We start from the raw sequence: 27366 nt of genomic DNA, 5'->3' as shown, positions 1-27366 counted from the left end.
TTCTCTCACAAGTCTCCTTCTTGTTCGAGCGCTGAGTTTTGAGAGCTGGCCTTTTCTTGACAGTGCCTGGGTGGTGTGATGCAGTTTCCACTTCCTGATTATTTATCCAACTGTGCTCACTGGGATATCCAACCAGTTGGATATTATTTTGTACCCTTTTCCTAAACTATGCATTTGTATTGCATTCTCTCTCACTGCTGTAGAATGCTCCTTGGTCTTTATTCTCCTTCTGATTCACAGGTGAGCAATGATCCTTCAACAGTGGGGGTTTTATCCTGACAATTTGACAGCAACTTTAATGGTTCACAGGTGGAGGCCAATGGTAAGGTAATTGTGTTCTTGATAGGGCAATTTCTTTCATCTGTGTAAACTGGGAGCTTCTACAGCACAGGGATTGAATCCTTATATTAGCAGCATGTTTCAGTTTTTTATGTTTCTTACAAACATTTCCCAACATAAAACCAATGTCACCTGACAGTAATTGATTTTGAGTTTCCGCGTTTCAAAGTAAAATGTCATACAGAATGAAATTACAATGTACCATTTGTAATTCAATAATATGAAAGCATTGGTCAGGGGTCTGATTACTTTTGCAAGCCACTGTGTCAGTGAAATGTATTGGCTCAAGTCTTCAGAAAATTTTGAATATAATGCTATTTAAATTTTGGTGTCTCTCACTTTGGGCTCAGTTTGCTATGATTGGCTGCTGAACAACCCCAAAGTCTTGAGAATTACACAAAACCCCAATTACAGCTAATGAGTTTGCACAGTGACCATTCCTGGTAGATCATGCTGCTTGGTTTCAGTCTAAAGAAAATGTGGTGAAATTAATAAAAACAGAAGGATGGCTATGGATTAAAGAAAGTAGGATTCCACTGAGACATGTAAAAACAGAACTATGTCATTGGGGGAGAAATACACAGGGATTTTGTCAGACTGAATGCAAAAGGAGAAGTAATTTGCCAAAACCAAACATCTCGTCATTTTGACCAGTATTTCATATACAGGTAAGAACTGAATCAATATGCAAGTTCAAATTTTAAAAAAAGTTTATATATAGATTAGCAAAACATTTATACAATGCAATTTGGACTGTATGGCAGCAAATAACAAATGTAAAAAAGTACACGGGTTTAAGTACAAAGCTCTCTAGTACCAAATATCACAAGATACAGATTATACAAATGTGTACAAATTTTAAATAAAAGTACATCAGTACATTTTTCTTTTAAAAACTTCAATATTGCCATAGTGCAGATGGCAAAACTGAAGTAGACCGCCTTCTACTGTTTAATATGAGGGCTGTATATTTATCGGAATCTAAACCAAGTATTACATGTCTCCTGTAGAAACAAAGTGTCTAATTATTATCCAGATTGAAAGAGATTGCCCCAGGATTCTCTTTACCACTGCAATGCTGCTTGAGATACTAAAAGCTCTGTAATAAACAAGACATAAGTTCCCAGCGTGTGGGTTTATTTACAGAATAGCACCTTATATAGCTAATCTGTCCGCCTTGGGATTAACTGGGGAAAACTTGTGAAGAAAGAGAACTCTTATCTAAATGTTAGAAGTTTGGAAAAAGTGGGTGGAAACAGTTCTCAAACACTTAGCCTTCAATCCTAAGGTGGCTAGGGGTTTGTGGAATATGAATATGGTTCTACTATCATATTCAATGTCCCTGCTGGGCTTAAGTGTAGGTGTAGGAATGCCCTTGTGATCTTCAGTCTTTCATCATTTTTAAAAAAAGCTTTCCATCTCATCAGAAACAAAGGGAGGGAAGGATTTTGTCACACTCAGGAACAACTAAATCTCTAACCTCATTTGGGGGCACAACACAGGACCAAGAGGGCTCCGATGACAGTTCGGTCAGGGCTTTGGAGGAAAGGGGGTCAACAGAGAGGGAGGGTCTGACACTGGGTTTCCCTCTCAGACATCAGAAGGATAGACCTCTTCTGTCCTATGGCTCTTGGAAAGCCCTCTCGGGGATCACAGCATTGCACTCTTAAATGTTACTTTGAACCTAGTTGTTTAACAACTGCCAATAAGACTTTAGGGGCCTGAAGAAAGAGCACAGAATTTAGTCCTGGAACCAAAATTATCCTATTTTCTGTCACTTTAAATTTATAAATTACAAGTGGCAAGGGAACTTCTGGCACAATACAAAATTTTTAATTTTTGTTTCCATCCATCACTCAAACCCCACTGCTACTCTTTCATTTTGAGCCTATGCTTGGTAATGACAGATACAATTCAGTTTCACATGATGACATGTAGCTCATGTTTTCCATACAGTATGGAAATAATTTTTGTTTTAATTACAGCTATATACAATATAAATTAATCTACTACAGAAACAATATGTGAAAATGTAAATACACATTAAAAATGCCACACTTTAGCCTATGTGAGAGAGAAGTGCTTCCCTAAAGAGCTACAGGCACTCAGAGCAGTAAATCCTGTGGCTGGGGATAAGGGATCTGCCTAATCAATGTCTTTTGCTCAGCTAAAAGCCCTTATTCACCTTAATCACCACCTCTACAACATACATTTCAGCACCACAAGAAGACTACATCAGTTCGTTGCTGGTGATGTTGTTGTTATGTGCCTTCAAGTCCATTACGACTTATGGCAACCCTATGAATCATCTGTCATGAACCACCCTGTTCAGATCTTGTAAGTTCAGGTCTGTGGCTTCTTTTATGGAATCAATCCATCTCTTGTTTGGTTTTCCTCTTTTTCTACTCCCTTCTGTTTTCCCCAGCATTATTGTCTTTTCTAGTGAATCAGGGCTTCTCATGATGTGTCCAAAGTATGATAACCTCAGTTTCATCATTTTAGCTTCTAGTGACAGTTCTGGTTTAATCTGTTCTAACACCCAATTATTTGTCTTTTGTGCAATCCATGGTATGCGCAAAGCTCTCCTCCAACACCACATTTCAAATGACTTGATTTTTCTCTTCTCCACCCTTTTCACTGTCCAACTTTCACATCCATACATAGAGATTGGGAATACCATGGTCTGAATGATCCTGACTTTGGTGTTCAGTGATACATCTTTGCATTTGAGGACCTTTTCTAGTTCTCTCATAGCTGCCCTCCCCAGTCCTAGCCTTCTGATTTCTTGACTATGGTCTCCATTTTGGTTAATGACTGTGCCAAGGTATTGATAATCCTTGACAAGAATTATAAATGGGCTAGAGGAGGCCTGCCCCCACCCCCACCTTTTATGGTGGTACCTTAGCTACTGTTTTTTGAGTCTCTTGGGAGAGAGGGGGAAGGAGGGAGAGAGGAGGGACACTGGCTAAAATCAGAAGGAGTTGAGGTGGGGCTTGTGGATTTCATAAAGGGCTCCCTCTTTAGAATATTCAAGCACTAGTCTAAACATTAGAATCCATAGAGTAGTTACAATGTGTGGAGAAGCAATGCATTTTTCTACTGTTTTACTAATCCACATCAAGAAGCCCTTGTTTCTCTTAAATTGAGTATTCATTCAAGCCTGAATCTAAATTAGCACCTCTACTATGGTTGGAAGAATTAGTAAGGAGGATTCCTGGTGACAGCACTAGCCCTCAGCAAAACACCACTACCACAAATTTCTTTCCCAGTGTTACTTTTAACAACATGCAAGTTAACCCTTCAACCAATAAATTTCTCAGAGAAGAAAAACATTTCTGCCCAAATTAGTGTTTGAAGAGCAGGGCTGTGCCTATGATACTTGATTTGCCCCAAACCTGCTTGACTTTTCCAAGTAAAAGTAATTCCATTTTTTTAAATTCCATGTTAAAGCTGATGTATCAAAAGACTTCCCAACTCTAATTATATAGAAACATCCAATCTGAGAGAAAACGTTCTCTAAGTCCCTCAAATTTAAGACTGAAACTTTTCATAAAATCAAGCAGAGCAGTACAATTCTATTCAATATGTTACAGACAGAAAACTTTAAAAGCCCTACATGTTGAACTTTTGAAGAATGCCAGGATAGCACTTATGTACACACATCAACTACATGGCAGCAGGGCACTTTCCATTACCCTTTTATTGTCAGAGTCCAGGCATGATGTAGGTAATGTTGTCCAATACGTTTGACTGGAAAGGGGGTGGGGGAAGAATACATAATGAATTAATGCAGTATCTAAAAAAAACCCAAATATACTTTTGGCATTAATTCAGCTGAACAAATGATTGAGGAAAAACCAAACTGCTACATACAGCACTTCCTTCCTCTAGAGATGCAAAAAAGCTTGAGTATCTTTCAGAGCTACTGGAGAATATGTGAATTTGTATTAGGTTTTTGTAGCTGTGATTAAGCCAAAAAAGGAATGGCACTTTAGCACTAATGTTTTTTGCAGCCCAATTCTGTATATGTTTACTCAGAAGCTGGGGCCCAAACATTTGGCTGGCCTTGGCAGCCAGACCAAAATTTGTGGTCATCAGGACCTTGCCCCTGCCCTTTCAGCACAATCCTATGAATGCCTATTTAGCAACAAGTTCCACTGTGTTTGATGGGGCTTACTTCCAGGAAAGCATGCCTAATATTGCCGTTAGGGCCTATCCAACTCAGTGGGACTCACTTCTGAGTGTATAGTAAGACTGGGCTACTGATCCCTGATCTTGTGCTGTGTTTTTGTGTGAAGGGAGGGACAATTCCCTGCTCCACTTTCTGAGTTTGGAATTGAAGACAGTGTCAAGAGGGGCTGGAGACTGAGGAGCAGCAGCTTGTTTTGGAACTGGCCAGCTACGGCACACAGTGTCCCACTGCTGCTCACTGCCAAAATGGTCACCTTTAACCTTCCCCTCCAGATCCTGAGGAAAAGGCTTTAACCTGTTTTGGCACTGGGTGGTACAGGTACTCTAACCACTGAGTACTAAAATGGCCAGGCCCAGCCCTCATCTCCAACTTGGAACTGGAAAGGGGAACAGAGATCTTCCTGAAGTCGTGCTGTACCCTCCAGAGCTCATTGCAGCTGTACGAGATAATCCCCACTCCTTCTCAACTCCATGCTGGAGAGGAAGGTATGCAATGGAACAGTCACCACAGTGAGTCAAACTGGACTACTGCTCAGACTTAAGTTCTACTGAATTCAGCAGTTCTAACATATTAGCAAGTATGCTTAGGATTGCTCTGCCTTTTTGTGGTCGGTTGTGGGCTTGCTGCTTTTTAGCTAATGAACCTTAGGAATGCCTGTACTGCCAGTTTTATTTTTTTAAAACTTGAAGTATTGTGCTTTAAATTTTAAAATGGAAGTTGCCTTGGGCATCCAAGAAAAAGCAGAATGAGATTTTATGTAAAAAAATATATTCATAAGACCTACTTTGATAAAAATGCATAGTCTTTACGTAATACAGCCATCTGCTGGTAGGAAATATAAACAGCAGGTTTACAATCTTTAAAAAAAGGTAGCCTGAGACAAGTGAAGGAACTTTCCACATAATAGGTGTTGAATAAGGATTGGGGAGACCTGGGTTCAAATTCCCACTCAGCCCCAAATCTCACTAGGTGACATTGAAACAGTCACCATCTCTCAGCCTAATGTACCCGACAGGGTTATTGTGATGACAGAAAGGGGGCAGATACCATATATGCTGCCTTGAGCTCCTTGGAGAAAAGTTGGGATACAGATGCAATATTGTTTTTAAAAATGTACTATCCCTTAATGCTATTACTCACAAGCTCCTTCATGATATTCTATTAATATACAATCAATTGGAGTTTAGTTAAGAATCCTCACTGGATGTGAACTGCAGTATACAAAGAGGAAGACAGAGCCTCCCAAGAGCTTAAAAAAGAAACTGTGGGTTACAAAATGGCAAGGCACTGCTTTAGGAAAGTATCCTTGGTTATGTTTGCCAGTTCAAAACCAACTTGGTGAATAAGTTCTCCTGCCCAGTAGTCATGTAGTGGGGAAGTTCATAGGGTGTTTTTTTTAAAAAAGCCTACTTTTTTTGGAAGTGAACAAAAACAATTCTAGCATAGCATGCATAAGGGGAGAATTTTACTGCTTATTTCTAATTACATCACAACTAATATCTAATAGGAGCTAGTGACAACATACAGTGCAGCAACAATAGCAATGAATGCAATAACTGGTTTGGATGGTGGTGATGTTTATTTTATTGCTTCTCATACAAAATATTATGCTTGGAACCCTGGGAAAAAGTTATCTCTGGGACAGAAGTGCAACAAGACAGACATGTGGACTCTGCACAACAAATACGATTTAAACAGTGCATTGACCAAGCCAAGGGGAGCCAACATGGTGCCTGCCAGATTTTAAGAGTGCAACTCCAATCATCCTTGACCACTGGCCATGCTTACTGGGAGGGTAGCACATTCGCTACTCCTAGACTAAACAGTGTGTGATTGTGCAGAAGGGCTGATGTCTCTATGATAAGTTCATATTTGCAATGAATCCTGCAAATGTCATCCCACATTTCCTTTCTAGAAATGCATCACATAAGCTGTTGGGGAAGAGGGTATTAACACAAAGTACACTGTTGAAAGTCAAGTGTTGAGCGTGTGCCACAATTGTTACTAAAATTGTGCCTTTAATGGCCACAGGGAAGCTGTAAGAAACAGTGTTAGATCTTGGCATCCAAACATAACACAGAACTTACCAAAATGTGTTTGGGGCAGCCATTTAGTTCAGGGAGCTGGGATGCCAGACATGCCAAAGGGCCTAAGGCACAGATTATTGCATCCAGAAGCACTGATAAGCTTCCTGACACAGCCACCATCCCCTGGGAAGAAGAAAAAAGGAGTAAGATAGATTAGCTAAACAGTATATGTCAATCTGTCTTAGTGTCTGTTTGTTCTCTTTGTTTTAGGCACAGTGCATCTTCTTTCAGAGAATTTCTCATTCTTACAGAGCTGACAACTCTGTTCTGTTTATGGAAGAACAGACAAAGCTCAAATGGGGAAATGAACGAACAAAGATGGGCGATATGCTTTCTCAGTTTTGACCTATTTCTGGCAATTACTATTCAAAACACTATGGCTGCAACCCTGCACCCTATGTATAAAGCACCAGGCTCACTGATAATAAATAAATGAGCACAGCAGATTATGAAGCATCTTTTCATAAGATGCTAGTAAGATACTACCACCACCTTTCCCTACAATGGTGCTTATATAACTTGGTGTGCTGCTGTCATGCTGTGCACACTGTGCCTCAGCAGGCTCATCACTCTTCATATTTGCTCCCTATCCTGCTCTGACAACTCTTGATGCACTGCAGAAGAGCCCTGCCAGATCAGACCAAAGGTCTGTCAAGGGCAGCACTCAATTCCCCACGTCGGAGAGCCAAATGTCTCTGGGAAGCCTACAAGCAAGGCATGAAGACAACAGATCTCTCTTGTTGTTGCTCCTTAGGAACCATTTTTACATGTCTTTAGATGTTTAATTGTTTTTAACCATTTTAAATAGGTTATTATTTTATTTGTAATTGTATTATCGCTGATAAAACCTGGGTTCCTTTGGTAGAAAGGGTGGGATACAAATTTAATAAATGAAATGATGGCATACTGCTTCCGACTCTGGAGCTTCCATATAGCCATAATTACTAAAAGTAATGGCTATATTAGGGATGAGGAACTTTTTTTACACCCAAAAGGCTCATTCCTTTCTGAGGACCACATGGCGAGGCTGGAGACAAAAAAGTGGGCAGAGCAACGAATGTTTTACCTTTATGTAGTAGGCTAGTTTTACACACACACACACACACACACACACACACACACACACACACACACACACACACACACACACACACACACACACACACACACACACACACACACACACACACACACACACACACACACACACACACACACACACACACACACACACACACACACACACACACACACACACACACACACACACACACACACACACACACACACACACACACACACACACACACACCCCCCCCCCCCATCTAGGCAAGCAAGGCAAGCAATAATCATTATCAGAGCTCAAGGACATGTTTAAGTTTGGCAAAATCACTTAAGGAGGGTGCAAAGCATGGCTAGTGAGGGGCATGGCCTGGGGAGGGGGGGCTGGGGAGAGTCCCAGGGATCAGGCAGATAGGACTAGAGGACTCCATTTGGCCCCTGGGTTATATCAAACTTATTTATTATTTGATATATATCCCACCCTTCCTTCCAGCAGGAGTCCAGGGCGGCAAACAAAAGCACCAAAAATACTTTAAAACATGATAAATACAGACTTTAAAATACATTAAAACAAAACATTTTTAAAAAGCTTTCAAGGTATCTTTAAAAAAGGTTAAGAACAAACATATTAAAAAGCAATTCCAACACAGACACAGACTGGGATAAGGTCTCAACTTAAAAGGATTGTTGAAAGAGAAAGGTCTTCAAAAGGTGCCGAAAAGATAACACAGATGGCGCCTGTCTAATATTTAAGGGGAGGGAATTCCACAGGGTAGGTGCCATCACACTAAAGGTCCGTTTCCTATGTTGTGCAGAATGGACCTCCCGATAGGATGGTATCTGCAGGAGCCCTCACCTGCAGAGTGGAGTGATCGACTGGGTATATAAGGAATAAGATGGTCTTTCAGGTATCCTGGTCCCAAGCTGTATAGGGCTTTGTACACCAAAACTAGAACCTTGGACTTGGCCAAGTTCAGAGACAGTAACTCTCAAACTTTCAGGTTCAGAGACAGTAACTCTTTCATAGCTTTCCTATCCTAGGCTAAGAACATAAGAAGAGTCTGCTGGATGAGGCCCATCTAGTCAGTGTCCTACCAGATGCCCATGGGAAACGTGCAAGCAGAACCTGAGTGCAACAGCACTAGGTCATATAAAAAAAGTTTGGGGGGGGATAGGGGAAAATGCACTGAGGAATCCTACTATTCAGACACAAAAAAGCTAGGAAATAAGGATAACATCTATTTGGGTGAATTGTTTTTCACACTGCTTTACAACATAAAGAGTTTTTCACTCTTAATGGATACATCATTTCAGGGTGAACCCATTTGGGCAGCTGCCAAAATCCCCATTTGGACATTTTAATGTAATGTCATTAGCGTTAATGCAGGGTGTGTCATCTTGTTCTGCATAGGCGTCCATCCCGGAATAACGGCACGAAATGGCTGTGGGTAATTTGCATGAATATGATTGACAGCTTCGATCTAACTCCCTCAAACATAGCAGAAACTAAGCAAGAACTGGTGTTACACTTATTTTAGAAAGCATTTATTCTGCTTTTAATATATAAATCTTGACACAGGATCAGAAACCATGAGATTTGTCCCCCTCTTCTTAGCTTCCTTGTTTAAATTTTAAAAATAGAATGGCAACTCTGGAACCATGAAACTTAGCTAGCATCCAAAAGTGTTGACAGACTAATAAGAGACCTTAGAGCAGCACAAGTGCCAGGAATCGATACACAGTTCCTCCTTGTGGCACTGAATGTAGCATGCAGAACGTGCACCCTTGTGAAGTTAAGCTTCTTCTAATTTGACATTTGAACTTTGTGCATACTTTAGCAGCTATATTGTTTAAAAATGAAATGGCTACATTAGTGAATGAAGACTGTTGCACCTACCTCAGTCTCCTGTAGCCTGTGGCCAATAAGACATAGAGATTCACCAAGTAATTGCAAATGTGCAGCTACATCAATGGGATCTGTTTCAGGAACTTTGATGGGTGAGGAGGAGAACACTACAGTGCTAGATGGAGACTTCTTATAGGGTGAAAGCACCCGTTACAGAAGCTGAAAAGAGAAAGTAATTTTTGTTGTTTACATCCTCTTTACACAATTCTGAAGTGGGGTGGGACTCCCATTATATATCTGAACACTTTTCTAACGTATAATCTTCGAGCCACGGAAGTGACAGGAATTCTCTCTCAACTACCAGGCACATATATAACAGAGCCGCTTCATCAATGTTCTCTCATTTGTGCATTTCCACATCACAAACGTTCTGCATCAATTGCACAATTTACATAGCCAGGCTGTAAGGCTACAGTACAGTATTGTCTTGCCCACACTATTTCCTTATCTCTTTATTTTTAACACACTGTTTTATTTTACTTATTTATTTATGAATTGCCATTTACATTTGGCTCAAGGAAATTTACAAACATACAACCTCCTCCACTAAAAATATTTTTAAAGCAGTACAAGAAACAAACAAATATAGATTTATAACAATACAAAATGAACAGCTAAAGGGACTTTTCATCCAGCTGGAAAATCTTGTTGAAACAAAAACATCCTTCATTGTTTTGCAGCCTTAAAGACACTATGAATCAGTCCATACTTACTTATTCAGGCTTCACATTGTTAGCCTAATTTGTACAGATCTATTGGATTTTTGCTCCAAAAGCTTTTTTGAGCAACCTTGTATCTGGCATATGCTGTAATTTCAACCAGGACAAAATCAAGGCAATATGAACTCTGGACAGTATTGAAGAAAACCCAACCTCAAATCTCAGCACAGCAGAAAAAGAGTTCTATGTGGTAGATTCAAGAGCAATTCAAAACCACATTTTGGATGGTTTCCAGCAGGGCTGTGGAGTAGGTATGTCAAACCTTCGACTTCGACTATTTTTCTACTGTCCGACTCCGACTCCTCTATTTTTCTACTGTCAGACTCCAACTCCTTCATAAATGGCAAATGTATATTAATTTTTCTACTGTCCGACTGTGATTCCTTCATAAATGGCAAATATATATTAATGTATTAATATTAATAAATTACTATTAATATTAAAATATTAATTTTATTTTGAAGTCGGAGTCAGTACATTTCTACCGACTCAGACTCCACCCAAAATTGCTTCCGACTCCACAACTCTGACTCCATAGCCCTGGTTTCCAGTTTGACATCGTTTGCCTAACTCCACACTTATGCACTATACAAAACGTGTGGGATAACTTTCCTCCCAAATATCTTAAGTGCAGATCTTAGATGATCTCCTTGAAAGCAAGCAAAGTCTAATATGCCTTTAGTTACTTGTAGGGTTAGAAGTCTTATGGATTCCAGATATCCTACGACTGTATACTTAAAAGTCCTTAACATATTATATATTGATATTACTGTCCATTTATGTGCCCTAGGCCAAAATAAGCTTAGTTTTAGCATGGTTTATAGTAAGATATTACTGTTTTCAAAATGATCTAAGATCTCTATGAAGGTGCCTCACACCTATCATAGTGGTAGAGACGAAGGTCATGTCATCTGCATGAAGCAGAGTTGAAAGTTTGCAGTCAAAAACAGAGAGAGAAATACTGTGGACCCTGCATAATGTTATTTATTAGGGTTGCGCACCGAGACCCAAACCGAGCCAATTTGGGGATATCTAGGTATTGCTTGAGTTAAGCTGAGCCAGCCCCAGATCACCATGGGTCAGGTAGCCCAGAGCAATGTGAGGCTGTCAGGAGGAGAGGCATCTGGCAGGAAGGAGGAGAAACCACGAAAAGAGAGTAGGAGGGACCTACCTGACCAGCTGCATCTTCCCTGGAGGTTGGGTGGTAGTGGATGCCTTTGGGTGCGACTTTCCCACCTGACCTCTTCTTCCTCCCCAATGCACTGTCCCGAAGCAGCACTGCACAGGATGGAATCCTTTGCTTACCAGCTGGCTTCATCCTGTGCAGTGCAGGTTGCTGCTTGTTTGCAAACAAGCAGGACTCTGCAGGATCATAACCCTCCTGCTCTCAGTCGGAAGGAAGGGGGAAACCATGCAGTGTCTCCCTCTCCCCCGACTGTACGTTTGAGGTTTTAAAAACACTAATTAAACATCAACTCGTCCCTGAATTGATCCAGGGCCAGATATGGGTTGGGTGGTCTCTGGTTTGGCATCGGGTGGGGTGGCTTGAACAGGGAACAAGACAGTTATGGGGGAGGGGGTGTCTGTGCATGGCTCTATTATTCATATAAAAATAAAGAAAAAAGGAACTGACATTGTTGTCTTACATCTCTTAGAGTTACAACCATATTTCTAAGCTGTACATTTAAGCCCACCCCAATTTTTAGATTGATATGAGAATAAAGATTTTTAATTGTTGTCAGATTTCCTTATCTGAAAATGAAGGTGAATAACTAACTAAAAGCCAAATCAGTATGACAGACACCACAGAACTTCACTAGCAATCTTGACATCTCTCTCTCTCTATTTTTTAAATTAGCCAAGGTTCTTTGATATTTCAGCAGCCCTGATCATGTAGCTACTAGCGACATACCAGCTGTGTTGTCATGAAAAGGCTTGAGTCTTGGCCTGCGGCAGTTTAGCATTCAGGAAGTACTTCTGAGACCTAATCTGAATTCCATGAGCAACATAAATGAACTGAACCCCCTAATCTTTTTCAGTTTTGCATGGACTTTTGAATAACAAATCAATGATACCAATCAGGTGGCAGTCTTGGAACCTTCTAAAAAAAGAAACCCTCTGTTGACCAATGGGATACTATATAAAAATTATATTTGGAGAATAAAGTGCTCTCTATAATTTCTCATTATACATAACACATTTGACAGTTTATAATGTCTAAACAGTCAGTATGCTGCCTATGATCAGAAATTCAAGACACTGCTTTTAAAGGAAAACTTTAAACATAAGAACCAGTGCAATGTGGAGGTTACCTTTCAGTTTTGGAGCACCCTCTGATGAGGTTGCTTTCCTCTTCACTGTTGTAGCCTCTGCTTTATTCTGCTTGTGTTGCAAATACTGAGCCTTCTGTTTCCAAACCTGCAAATAATAGGGAAAACAAAACTAATGTTAAAAATGCCATCATCGGGAATCCAACAGTTCAGATCGAATGATCGGACAGCAAAAGGTCTGGCCAATTTTTGTGTGTGAATCAATGTCAAACATTTCACAATCACAAGCAAGGGTGGGTAATATGTAATACACAAATTAAATTAGGTGAGTGAATGAATGTAAGAACCATGGTGGCAACATCCCAGGATCATGTCAGCTCAATATAATATATACACATGTTTCTCGAATATTTACCAGCTTATCTTTCTCTGGAAGCTGTTTCCAAACTTCTGCCAGCTTTTTGTTCAGATCACCAAAATCTAACAGGAAATTGGAGAAAGTAAACCATTCAGAGTAAAAACAGTTTTTCCAACTTCCAAGAGGAATTTGACCCATGCACACTTAGTACAACAACCTTAATCGTAACAGGACATCATTCACAATGCATATTATGCTAAAAATATCTCATTACTATCTGTATGTGTGTAAAACCTACCCATGGAACAGTTGCAAAAATATCACAATGAAGAATCAAAACAAGAATGTAAGGCAAGTCCTGCTGGATCATACCAAAGACCTAGCTAGTCTAACATCATGTTTCCCCTAGAGGCCAACCAAATGCCTATGGGAAGCCCATGAGGACATGGGTAACAGCCCTTTCGCACTGTTGTTCCCCAGTGAATAATATTTAGAGGCAGGGAGGCTTAACAATCAATCCGCTTTCCCAGAGAACTCTGGGAAATGTAGTTCTGTAAGAGCAATAGGGGTCTCCTACCACCTGTCAGCACCTTTAACAAACTATAGTTCCCAGGATCTTTGGGGGAAGCAATGACTGTTTAAAGTGGTATGATACTGTTTTAAACATATAGTGCAGATTAGGGCTGGCACCAGACTGCAGCAGGCCCTCAGCACCTCCCCCATGCAGCCGGCATGGGCTTAAATAGGTCCGACTGCGCAACCTCCCATGACACCGGATCAGTGCACTAGCGTCAGTGCCGCATGCGCATGCTTGCCATCAGCCAAAATGATGTAGTATAGTGGGAGGTTGCACATCTGGGTCTATTTAAGCCTGCAGCAGCTGCATGGGGGAGGTGTTCCGTAGGAGTCTGGAGCTCCCACTCTGCAATAGCATCAGGTCATGGGCATGATTTGTGTGGATTGCAGAGCTCCAACCTCCCAGCCTCAGGGGCTCTTGGTCAGTGCCCAACCTGGCTGCCTGCTGGCACCAGGCCTGGTGAAAATGGAGTTTAGGTTAGTGGCTTGCTGGAATCCTTCCCACACAATGTTATAATGTGTGCTATGTGGTCAGGGCTTTGACAAAAAGTGGATAGGACCTGCAGCCAATGAATTCTGCTTCAGAATTTTATGCTTGGGAGGGTCTGGCAGTTAGGTGAGTGGCTGGTAATTTCTACTGATGTGTATATATGTGGCATTTACTCTTATTCAGTTATCCATCCAGACAAAATATTGTGTGCTTGCCTGTCCACTAGTATTCCCTATTTAAATGCTAATATGTCTGATATTATTATTATTTAGATTTATATCCTGCCCTTTCTCCCAGTAGGAGCCCAGGGCTGCCATATTAGAAAAGGTATGATATTGTTTAAAAAACTTAAATCTCTTTGCATGGGATTTTACCTGCACGTAGCTGCAGAGAAGAAAGCTACCACAATAAGTGCTATCTTAGACAGTGCCATCTTAAACACTTTGAAATGGCCTGAGCAAAGGAATTTCAGAACTTAATTTTGGAAGGCCTTACTTCGGCTATGGGGCGGTATATAAATATAATAAATAAATAAATAAATAAAATAATTGCACCTTACCGAAGCACTGAAGAAAGGCATGTGCATTAGCAATTATTAATTTTACAATTTTCAATGCTATTTTTATTTGCTGCCTCTTTAAATTCATTTTGTCCATTATAAGAATGTTGTGCAAGGGTGTTAAGTTTTCACCCTTGTTTTACCAAAAAGACCGCCTAGGTTGTTTGGTTATACTCTTTCTCAAAACGAACTTTATACCCAGATGCATAAACTGAACCAAGAACCTTAGGTGAAGCAGACAGTTCTCTTGAGCATTAGAGTATTTCTTTTCCACAGCTTGCATTTTGTTTTGTAGTGTCCCAAGCACCATAATTATTGCAATGTGTTATACGTGAGGCTGCCTTTGAAGTCTGCTCAGAAACTGGAGGTGGTTTAAAACACAGGGACTTGCTTACTGACAGGGACTGATCATGTGGCAGACATCTCTCCAGTTTTGAAACAACTACCCTGACTTTAGAAACACTGTTTGCAAGCACAATTAAAAGTACCGATTTTAACCTTTAAAGCCCTAAGCAACTTATGACCTGGGCGTCTTAAGGACCACATTCTCCCACATGAGCCTGCCCATGCATTAAGATCAGCCTCCGAAGCTCTTCTCTGGGTTCCCTGCTGCTAGAGCAAAAGTAAGTGGTGACTTTGAATTGCAGCATTTTCAGTGGTGGTGCCCTAGCTTTGGAATTCTCTCTGTAGGTGCCAAACCAAACTTTTTCTGGCATCAAGTTTTATTTTCCCAGGTTTTTAAGATTTTATTTAACTGCTCCTTGTTAGTTATGTAATTTGATTTTATTGATGTACCGATTTTTATTTTATTGATATGGGGTTTTATTTTGTTTTAAGCTACTCCAAGAACCCTCTTAATTGGGAGCAGAGTAGTGGTCTCTAGTGGTGGCAGTTAGGAAAATATAGTCCTTGCTAAATGCGTAAGTTGCTGAATGGGTTTTGACTGAGTATTTCGCCCCCATTCAAATGCACCAAGAGAATTTCGAGGAAGTGAAAATGGATGTTAAAACAATGGGCAAATTCCAATGTCATGCCAGCAAAAATGTCAGGAATTGCCCTTCCACTTCTCCCTGCTGCTGTCCACTGGACCTTCCCCCCAATCTGCTCTATTATTATTATTATCATTATCATTATTATTACCCCGCCCTTTTCCCAAAGCTGGAACTCAGGGCGGCTTACAAATAAAAATGAATACATATAATAAAAACATACAAAAACCTGCAATTAAAATTGAATTAAACTATATACGACATTAAAACCTTTAAACATAGACTTAAAATGGTTAAAAACAGTTTAAAGATAGTGCAATTAAGGCAGTAAAACAATACTGCACACCTCTTAAACGCTATCCTTAAACATCTTCTATTCCAAAGGCCTGTTGGAATAAAAAGGTCTTTAGAGGACCTCTCTAGCGGATTCCCCAATTCTGTGGGATGCTCCAACTGTATATCACCCAAACCCCAAACCCTTGCAGGAATTACCTATTCCTGGATGCTCAGCCACAATGTTCACACGATATTCCTTACAGAATACTTGGTAGGCAGACATATTCTTCTTCTTTGGCTAATCAGGGAGATGAAAAAGACAGACAGATAGAAAGAAACTGACAATGGAATATGTTGTAAAATATTCAAGTTCCTATAGAAATCATTGAAGAATAATCTCCTGGGGTCTTTCTATACAAGTTAGTAGTGGGTTATTTCAGCCCCCTTTTATATTATGTATGGTACCTCTCTACATATTTTCTTACCTGGACCTTAGGTCACTGTTGGGAGGCCTCTCTGAGTGCTAGCACCAAGTGAGATCCACTGGGTGGCTTGGGTAGGGGAGGCCTTCTTTGCGTTAGCACTGCAGCACTTGATCATCTTTCCCAGAGTGGCTTACCTGGGGCCTACTTTGTATTCTTTTCAGCATCAAGCAAACATTATTTTATTCCCCCAGCCTTTTTAATGGATTTTTAATCAGTGGACTGATCTACATCAAGGTGATTTAAGTCAACAACAACAACAACAGGTCAATGTAAGTCTTTGATTTAAAGTTTCCCACTAGTTCTTCACATATTTCCTAACAATGGTACAAATCTGTAGAGCTATCATGCTTATATCCAGATTATTTAATATTAAACTAGTTATTATTTAAAAGAAATATTGTGTATAATATTTTAAAAAATCCAAACCTTAAATTTAATTTTTTTTAAAAAGGTTCATCTTTATCCACCCCAGGTCTTTTTTTATGGATTTTGAGGCTTCAGCTTTTAAAAGTTTTAAGATCCATTTTTATTTAACTTTATTGATTAACATCTTGTGCAGTGTGCTTTATATTGCAATTTTTAAGAATGGTTCTGTCGTATAGATGAAACAGGCAGCTGCCTAGGGCCCTACGTTTGGTGGGACTCCATGTGGGAAAACAATCACTCAGGGTTATGGCAGCTGCGGCAGGCTAGCAAGTGGGTGGGGTAGGAGGAAGGAGGCTGGTGTGTGGGCAGTGGTGGCCTGGGTGAGCTTTGGAAGAACAGTCACAGCAGGCCAAGGCATCTCCTTAACAACCGGCCTGCTCTGCTGCCACTAACGATGCTGTTTCGGCAGAGGGTGAGGAGGGAAGTGGTGGGAAAGCAGGATGGTTGATGAGGAGCTGCCAAGGCCTGTCCTGACTCTTCCCATGTGGCTCACCTTAACCAGCCGCCTCCCTCTGCTTCTGTCCTCCTTGTAGGAAAAGTTCTGAAGGGGGGGGAGAGGAGGATCATGGCGGTGACAGCAGACAAGGTGGCCTGCAGGTGGGTGAAGGAGGCTGACTGGGTGACTCATAGGCAAGTAGGCAGATGGGGGAAGTGGAAGAGTAATGCTCTTGGGAGAGAGAAAAGGAGAGGAGCATATGGAGAGTGTGTGTATGTGTGTGGGAGATATGCTTTTGGGTAGAGAGAGAACAGGAGAAGATGTGGGGGGCAAAAGGTGCTCTTGGATAGAGAGAGAAAGGGAGAGGATATATGGCGTGTGTGGAAGAAGAGATGCTCTTGTGTGCAAAGGACATTAGGGGTGCAAACAAGAAGTGGGGTGACAATCGCAAAAGTCTGAAAGATCAGCTCGGGGTGGGCTTTGCAAGTCTTCCCATGCTCCTTCTTTCAAACTTGGATGTTGGGATTTTTACAGGTGGGCAGGCAACACCTAGAGAAGCTAGAGGGTAAGGGACAGGATATCCTAATGTTACACAAAGAGTAGGAAATCCATTCTCCTTTGCTTCTGAAGTCAGTATGGCATCAGGTAGTCTTCATGCCTCTCTAGGCACAGGAGGAGGGCTGGGGTTTGTGCTCTTGGCAGAGAAAAAAATCTCATTGTTGGCAAACTCAAGAATACATTTGTGGACCCTTTTGTTTCAGAACTATTTTTCCATATGCATATTTGATCCATCAACTCATACCGTTAACATGTTTAATCAAGTGACAACTCTAGCAATAGTTAAAACTAATCTATAAATCCAATCTGGCAAGAAAGGTAGACTCATGAACAAGCCCCACTAAAAAAAAAAGTTTGATTTCTGAGCAAAAGTGTGTAGGAAAAATTATCCTCATATGGAAATACCTTATAGGAAAATAGTCCTGTGAAGGGATTAGCAGTTGCCACTTCCAAATAAAATAGCCATTGCTCATTTGACTGTGTTCCATTACGGCAGAAATCATATGCCACACATACTAGAGGACATACTTTTGAAAACAGTGGGACTTGCTTTTGTAATGGTGCCTATAAATTCAAGAAATCATTGTGATCCTACTATTATGTGTTATTTCACTTTCAAAAATCTGCCTAGGGCATCACTAACTCTAGAGCTGCCTCAGGGTCCTGTAATTGTTTTTACTACTCTTATGGTATGTTAACAATTTTTATGTATGTTAACCAGAGTTCTTCAGTTATTGGGTGGCGGAGAAATGCCATCAACAAATAAAATAGCTACTTCTACAAAAATATCTCTGTAGCACAAACCGATTTCTTTCATTGTTGAAACCTTTTGGAGAAAAATGAGTACCTCTCGAGGATGAGTGTTTCTGGTTGTCTGCAGTTCAGGAAAACAGTAATTTAGGTATGTATATATTTGGTTCTTGTTTCTGACGTTAATTAAACAAAAGAACAGCAGTTAAAATGATATTTTTGACTACAGAACATTTTTGGAAAACAGTGTATTCTGACTGCTGGTCTGTGGCTGCAAATAACATGCTGCCCCCCCCTTATTACACCAACCGTCATAATTTCTATTACCCACTTGTGCTGTGACTGTTTTTTACCTTCTCTTTGTCCGATTTCTCAATCTTCTCTTTTTCTCACTCTGGCCATCTGTATGAAAAACAGGTGGTGGAGGAGGTGCAGGAATAGCAAACTGTGTGCTGGGTGGAGACATTGGCAGTGGAGCTGTTACTTCTGCTACTGGCAGCAAAGAAAGCGCAGAACTCTTCTTGGATTTGGAATGCTTCTTTTCCTTGTCCTTCTTTTTACTCTTCTTTGATTTCTTCTTCTTTTTCATCTCTCGGTACGAATCATCAGTTACTAGTTCTCCAGCTTCCAACTCACCTCCAGAGGATGAACTTGATTCCACTTGTGGTTCCAGGCCTGAAAGCTCAAACTCGCTGCTTTGGCTTTCTGGGAAAAGGGGTGTGTCTCAGCTAAAGCTCTCAGCAGCTGGAGAAAGACGTGGATCTGGAAGTGGATTGTGCTTCTTTTGGGACAATTTCAAGAAGCTGTGCAAATCGTGGCTAGGGAGAAATGATCCCTGTTCATCCCGAGCTGACTTCTTAGATTTCTTTGTTGCTACTGAATGTGGAAAGGGCTCCTCCATTGTGCTTCCCCCATTTTCCTTCAGTGAGAGGATGAGTTTCATCTTTAAACCATCAGGTTCACGCAAGGTCAACATTTCAGTGTTCACATGGGGGGGCTTCATCTTTTTCGACTTGTGCAAAGTGCTTTCATCCAAGGTCAAGTTGCTGCTGCTTCCGCTCAGCTTTTTCTTGTGGTGTTCCTTCTTGCCTTCTGAATAATCAGAGGCAGAAAATATGAAGAATGAGATGATTTTTCAGATGACTTTTTAGAGGACTTGGAGCCTGTGGCTAAAGGTGAGGCGATGGCCTTAAGCAGATCCATGGCAGTATCAGCAGAGGGTGGGCTCATCACTACTTTTTTCCTCTTTTTTGAAGATGATTGCAAAGGCAAGGATAACTGAAGAGAAGAAAGGTCTGAAACAGTTCAGGGGAGAAGGATCAACAGCAGCATACCCAACAGCAAGCATATTGTCAATTACATACCATCATAACTTCAGGGTCTCATGTCAGTGGAGCCAGCTAGGAGGCTTTAGCAGCAGTCCTGGGGCTAGTAACTGCTAAGCCCTATCCTGCAGTAAATCACTTTTAGTTGATTAATCAATGGGGTCAATTGGGGGGGGGGCTAAACTATAAGTTCTAACTCTATATTCTAAGTGGCTATTTTGTTTCTGGTGTATTCAGTAGCGGTCAGTGGCACTTACCTGACCTCCAGTAACTGACATCACTGTGACTTACCAGGAGAGGGAAGGCAGCAGCAAGGCACAAATTAACTGACAACCAACCTTGTTCATCCTCCTTTCTGTAAGCTTCAGTGACACTGATAAGTGCAGTTGACCGCTACTGGATGTATTACAGTAATAAGGGGGAGGAAAATGTTGAAGTTGGCTTTTCCTTTTAACAATGCACATGTTCAACTGTAAAGTCTCTCATACTTCTCTTTATATTTTTAGGTCTCGTACTGGAAACTGATACACATTTAATTAATTGACTATTCCGTTAAACGACAGACGAAAATTAATCCACAATTCCATTACTCAATCAAAGGCCATATTTCTCTCTCCTTTCCTGCTTCCTAACAGGGTAAATAAAACTAAACACAGCATATGTATTTTTTATTATATTTATACCTTTTCAGCAAACTCATGACAGATGCTATTGGAGGTCGCTGATTCATGGGGTAGCAATAAGTTGTAATCGACTTGAAGGCACATAACAACAATAATTTCAGCAAAGATGATCCAATGATAATCCATCACAAATTGCAAATTGGGCATTGGATGGCTGAAAGAGAAGGGGAAGGGATGTTTGCTGCTCACAGTTCTAGCTCCATGTTTTTCTTCTTAAGTTTTGTGTTGCTCTTGCCACAGCTAGTTCATTTCGTATTTCTTTATCATGCTAGATTTCTTACCTGGCCTTCACCAAGGTCCCAGGGTGGGTTACAACAATAAAATATATGATTCTGTAGATTTTAATTAAATCCATTTAACTAACTTTCAAAACAGGCACAATCAGTTTTCTGATGATTGCAGAGATATGTGCAGCCATTTTTTTCTATATAATGAAAGATGTTTCACCAAATACCTCATTATTTGTCAAAGCCTTTTACTTAAAAATATGAATATGTAATTTCTACAGCTACCTCCATTTCACTTATTAGCACCTCTCCTTTATCTATCTCCAGACTGCAGGCTTTGTGGGAAAAGGCACTACCTCTCCAAGTTGGGCACAGCACATTGACAGGGCCTTTGAAGCGCAAATAGAACCTTAAAAGCCCCACCCAACTTTTCTCCTTCGTCATACTCCTTCCACCCTTACCTCTGTAAGAGTACTCATTGAAGTGCTTCCTCTTCTTCTTGTGAGATTCTGTCCCCAGCAAGAACAGGTCACTCTCCTACAAAAGAAAAGCATTTTGGAAAGGAAAAACACACAAAGGCAATGCCAGTATAGGCATATTTGCTTCCAAGTACAGATGATTCTGGAAGCCACATTTAAATAGGTTCTCTATGACATGACATTTTTGTGCTTTGAAACTGAAGGTGGTCTGAAGAACCACTCAAATTTTAGAAAATGTACTATCAAGAGAAAGCAGAATTTCTTCATTAAGAGCAGAAAACTATTTTTCCTAGCTGAAGGTTTAAAATCAAAACAAAACACAAATAATCACCTCCAGACTAATAGGAGAAAATTTAGGTCAAAGGGAATGTTTTGAGGAAAGGCTGTCTGTGTTAACATCCCCAAGGAATTGAACGAGGTAGATCACACCTCTTTATTTTTCAGGCTATCTGTAAAATTGGGAAGACAACAATGCATCAATTTGCATACTGTTAACAATTTAATGATGAACTATGCAGCCAAAATAACAGATTTCTATTCTATAACAATCGTTCAATTTCTAATGCAAATAGCAGTTTAAAATGAGTGGATGATAAAAAGCTACATTCATCTCACACTGGTTTTCAGAGGAGATACCATTTTACTGAACTGAAAAAGCTCCAGATCTTTCCAACATAGGGAAATAGTAAGACTTCTATATCTGCCTTCTGAAACCCCGAGAATCCTATTCTCTCATATCTCTCAATGTGGTATTTACTACTGACAGAGAAATCAAAATGGGGTGGGAGAGGGACAATCGGGACCAGAGGAACTGCCAAATCTAAAGGCCTGTTGGACTTTTGTTGGTAAACAGCAGGGTGTTTTACTCCCCCCTGCGTGCTGCAGGCTGCTTTATTTTTATTTTCTCCATCCGTTCCAGTGGCCTGTATTCTCCCTCACCCCATTCCAATGGCATTTCAAGGAAAGAAGGTGACTCTGGAGCCAGCAGATCTGCCCCCAACATCCCCAGAACACCTCCTTTCGGCTCTTACTACCAGAGCATACTGATGCCAAAGGTTTCTATCACTACCTCAAGGCAACATCTGAGGGTGGACTTCTCTCTCTGCCCAAGGAGAGGGAGGTCTGCTACACTTTGTGGTGCCCTAAAATGCCCTCACAAGAACCAGAGGACTGTGCCTTTAAAATATACAGTGATATCCAATAGCTTAACTCCAGTAGCGTTAGAAAACAAATGCACATCTGTAAGAGATGATAGCAACAAGGAATCTAGATGTCCAGAGGCACCAAACCTCTGAGTATCTGATGCTGTGAACCCTCAAGAGGCGATGATCTCCATAGTGATCTGCTTGCGAATATTCAAGGGCAGCTGGCTATCGAAACAGAATGCTGGGCTAAATAGATATTCGGACTGTTTCATCAAAGCAGGGTAAATGGAGGATGCGGCATTCTATTTTACATATTGCGAGCAAGTGAAACCTTTCCATTATGCCCCTCATGAACTTTCACAGCTTGACCTATCTTATTTATTTATTCCTAATTAATGAGAGATGTCCAAAGCATTCCTGATTCAGCTGCAGCCATTTTGACAAGAATGGCAATTTCCCCCCATCTCAGACTCTCTCACCTTCAGCCTCTTCTTTGAATTCTTCCTAACCTGAGCAGCTATCTCCTCCTCTTCCCGAAGCAGATCCTTGTAGGAACATTTCTTCTCTCGCTGGGTTCTGCCTGCTACTAGTCCCACATCATCAATTCGGTCACTCTCTAAGCAATCTGGAGGACGAAATGCACACATTTTGAGAAATAAAACTCATTGTTCACTCTAACAGTAATTGTGGCCAAATATAAAACATGATGCATAACAGCAAGCAACCATGCAGTCACACACACACCAGTGAGACAGTACAGTACTGCTGCAAACCTTTGGGGAAATGCAGTTCTTTATGCTGCTATATGGAAAGCTGAAGTTTTATTCCTGCACTTATCCCTCACCCCCACTGATAAGAACTGAAAAGGCTGCTTAACCAAATGAGGCCCTAGGGATCAATGTTGTGCTGTGTCTGTTCGGTATTATAAAAATACACACAGAAATAGCAACTAATTTGGTTGGTCCTATTTCTTAGCAGAGAGATAAAAATACAAGCAGCAGAATGAGAATAAACCAGCCCCACCTTTCTCTATATAAACAACAGACACAACCTTTTAGGTAAAGAATGTTTACTTACGACCTCATATGTTAGGAACATAGGCTCTAGTTTAGAAGAAAGAAAATAGGAGTCTCAGTTCATTTTAGTGGTTTAGTATTGATGGTCTCAGCAGAGAGAGCATCTGCCATGCGGCCTCTCCCAATGGTGGATAGATCAGCTATAGAGAATATTCAAAAATCCCCCAGGACAAAGGAGGAGGAAGTCAGATAAGTAAACCCACCCATTAGGAAGTTACATCATGGTAAAACAGGTATATGGGATATTCCCCAAATATCCCTTAAAGGAACATGCAACATTTGCCTATTCCAACAGTGTCAAAGGTGAGTCCCCAAACCAGAATTATTATTCCACTGAGCTGACAAGTGTTAGGAAGCGCTGCTTGTGGCTAACCCTGATAAGAGTTAATCAGCACTTTGAGAATCATCCAATCCTGGTATAATTCAGTTATCTGAGGACAAGGATCTGGAATGCTGCAGAAACCCAATCCATGCAGGACACCAGGGCTGTGGAGTCGGTAAGCCAAACCTTCGACTCCGACTTCATTTTTTTTACTGTCCAACTCCGACTCCACAAAATTGCTTCCAACTCCACAGCCCTGGAAAGGGCTGTAAATGTCTTTTTAAATTGGAAGCTCTCATAGGAGCATTTTTATCGCTGCCTGAATATGCGCTGATCTTGGCATCACAGCATTGTCTTCATCTGGGTCCTGTGTCATACACCGACACACAAAATGTTTTCCATCTTGAGTTATGGTGAAATGCTCAACTACAGCTGACTTCATGGGAAGCTTGACATTTTGAATTTATATTTAAAAAGAATTGGCAATCAAAATTTATTGTGAAGCCAGAGTTGGTACATTTCTACCAACTCCAACTCCACCTAAAATTGCTTCCGACTCCAACTCCACAGCCCAGCAGGACACTGGCCTTCTTTCCTAGTCTCTCAGCCCATGGGCTGGGGATTGTACTCAATTTATAACACCTCTCAGATTATGAAACAATCCTACCTTCTTTTTTCTTGGAGTCATTATAAGCCATGGCGGTCCTGCAGGGGCCTGGGAATGTGTTGCCACCTCTGGGCTCCTTCCCCCATTCCCATCTATAGGACAGGGTCTAAGAAACAGAGAATGAGAATAACCCTCCCAAAGTGGAATCATAATGCAGAAAGGGGCTGAATGAAGATTTTTAAAAGAATGAAATGGGAAGGAGGATGAAGTGGTGTGCCTTCTTGGAAGTTTATCTTTAACCTTCAAAGACACCAGGGCTCAGAGAAAGATTACAAATTCAGCAGGGAGTTTGGTTTAGCTAAGTTTCATGTTAAAATGCAGGGAAGGAGTATTTTTCAAGGCAACAGCCAAGCCTCTGTTCCACTAGTTTCAAACAGTTTAACAACATGTTATATATTTCAGTAAAGAATCAGGACAGTGATCAAATAACTTTCTTGGGCTTTTGTATTGTTATGCAAATATTCAAAGAGCGAGCAAATATTAAACTCTGCATCTTTTACATAAAGGGTGTATATGCCTCGTGGGCAGGGGAAGGAGAGAGAGAGAGATTTGAAATCTCTTATTCTAGGATAAAATGGATCAAAAGAAGAATCCAGTTTTCAGTCTTGTGTAATATACAATATAGACAAACTTTAGCAGGGCTAGCGGTGGTATGGCAATATTAGGCATGATTCCTATATTTCCCACAGATGTCGTTCCAAGTACCAAACTGGAGAAGGGAAAAGAGGGAGAAAGAGAGAAGACTGGAAGAAGCCGTCCTTTTCCCAGGGCCTCTGCAGCATTTCCAGCCTCTGTTATCTCAGATGCTCAGGATTTCACCAACCTGGCTCAGGAATGATACTGATTCAGGCAATGGGGCAATTGCTATTTCTGTGTTTGAAGATGATATATACGCTGTCTCTCTCAAAGCATAGTTGCAGCTTTTATTTTGAGTCTCACAATAACTTATAAGATTCAGCTCTTGGATAAACATGATTTTATTTTTTCTCAATAAACAATTTAAATATCAGTTTTGAATGCAATTATTAACAGCAGCTGTTACCCACTACCTTAGAGCTTATGTTCTCAAAAAAGGCAAGTTTTCTTTGGTCCTCCTTACGCAATGTATTTGTACAAATAATTCAAGGATACAAAAACGTTAACAAATGTCAGTCGTCAAGAGATCCTAATGTAAATTAGTGGATTCAATTCCTGAAGAACAGAGAATAACATATCATTCTGTGAATACTTCAAAGAAAGCAGCTGTGTATATTCAGTAATACCTCAGTTAATGCACATGTGTTCCTGGACATAACTTCTTTAACAGAAACTTTGGTACCAGAGGTAGGAATAAAATGAAAAGACAGTTACGTTTCTACACCACAAAGAAGAGCAGTTCAACCTGTCAGCATACTTTTTATTCAAAACAAACAATACACAGGTCTGAAATGAAACAACCAGGTCAAGTAAGCCTTGCAGACCACTTGAAGGCTTCTTCCAAAATGCATCCAGGGATGCCTGACTTGCCTTTTTTTCTTTTATCGTGTAGCATCTTGCTATAGCAATCTAAAGCTTTGAGCCCTGTTCACTTGAGCAGGCAGATAAAGGGCAGCAGCCACCACTCTGTGCTTGGTCTCTCTCTCTCTCTCTGTGCCATCCTCTCATACAGTTGAGCAGATGCATCTGCAGTAAACAGTGCTTCCAGGACATCTGAAGCACTGTTTACTGTGGAGGTGCTTGTGCCACCTGGCAATGAGCACTATGTTCTGACTATGTCAGAGTGTGGGCGCTCTTATGCAACTGCACCAAAAGAGATTCCAAAGTTCCCTTGAACACAGTGGGATTTAATTTTGAGAAAAGAGGTATCAAATTATGATGCAAGGCCTGTAAGAAACAGTGTCTGTGATCAGTGCCTCTCATTTATTACAAATAGTCATCTAATTGTTATGTTACAACTCCAGCAATTTAATCCTTTTATAGAGGATTAAAGAAGTAAAGGGCAGTATCCACAGGCATGAGTTATATATTCATGTGAAGGAAGGCATCCACAACCACAGCTGTGCCACAAGGGGACTTGTCTTCCTGTGATTTGACTCTTCTGGAAACATGTACTGTATATGATCAGAAAAGGAAAGCTTTGCTAGTGATTCCCAACAGTGATATTTGTTCATTCATCTGGGATTAGAAAACAAATGGCTGTATATTAGGGCCACCAGATGTCTCGTATTTCATTACATGACACCCTTCGAGATACAGCAAACACCCACGCCTTTACAGAGCACTGTAGCCCCATACAACACTCCTGGGCAAGACCCACAGCATCTCTGTGTTCTTGAAGAACGGATCCAGAGCCCAACCCCTGCACAACTGTTTCCTTTTGGCCAAGTCAATACACACATTTTTCCTTCAGCCAACACTGACATGCCTGATTCCCTTCACAATGGGCATCTTTTTAGCCATGGGCCTTAAATCAATATTCCATAAAGCCCACCAAGAGCCCATGAGCGAAGAATATTTTGGTTTCATACAAGTCACCGCAAAAGCTGCCATCCCTTTTATTTTGGGAAATCAAAGCCCTCCAACATGCTCAGCTGATTGCAGAGACAGCCAATTTGAAGGGGGGAACCGTTTCGATTGCTCCCGTCATAGGACGGTGTCTTGATTATTATTATTGCAAGCAGCAGCGTCTAAGCCCCGAACTGAGAACAGCAGGCAACCCTGTAAGCAGCCGCTTCCTCACCTGCAGTTAATGCCCGTTTCTCTATTACACCCGGTCCAGCAACACACGAATGCTCTCTATCGGCAAACCCGGCTCACCCCGGGCTGCCCAAACGTTACACCCATTGCGCATGCGCACCCGCCCCTCAAGCGGTGGGGTGAGGATCCCACGCGACCACTTTCCCGCCGACTGAGTTTGAACTGGCCCCGGCCGTTGACTGCCGTGGTCCCTCGTACTTCACGCTCTCACCCCAGGCGGGCTTCAGC

General features: G+C 41.0%; 1 protein-coding gene and 1 long non-coding RNA gene across 2 annotated transcripts; one reads left to right on the top strand and one right to left on the bottom strand.

Moving 5' to 3' along the window:
* Nucleotides 1-1094: 1094 nt before the first annotated feature.
* Nucleotides 1095-24433, bottom strand: HMGXB4 (HMG-box containing 4). Its single transcript, XM_061638981.1, is given in 12 exon segments — nt 1095-4089; nt 6619-6741; nt 9578-9745; nt 12598-12723; nt 12991-13055; nt 16040-16121; nt 18832-18852; nt 18855-19595; nt 19598-19773; nt 21175-21250; nt 22817-22962; nt 24403-24433. Coding segments are annotated over 12 exon segments (1800 nt in total). The 3' UTR covers nt 1095-4044.
* On the top strand, nt 4592-7065 carry LOC133390423 (uncharacterized). The gene is made up of 2 exons (XR_009764394.1): nt 4592-5016; nt 6829-7065. It is a non-coding gene; the product is annotated as an uncharacterized LOC133390423 (long non-coding RNA).
* Nucleotides 24434-27366: the final 2933 nt, after the last annotated feature.

Source organism: Rhineura floridana, chromosome 8 (assembly GCF_030035675.1).
Source record: "Rhineura floridana isolate rRhiFlo1 chromosome 8, rRhiFlo1.hap2, whole genome shotgun sequence".
NCBI classification, from domain to species: domain Eukaryota; kingdom Metazoa; phylum Chordata; class Lepidosauria; order Squamata; family Rhineuridae; genus Rhineura; species Rhineura floridana.
The sequence above is the reverse complement of the archived record's forward strand: the minus strand, read 5'-3'. Positions and strand labels throughout refer to the sequence as shown.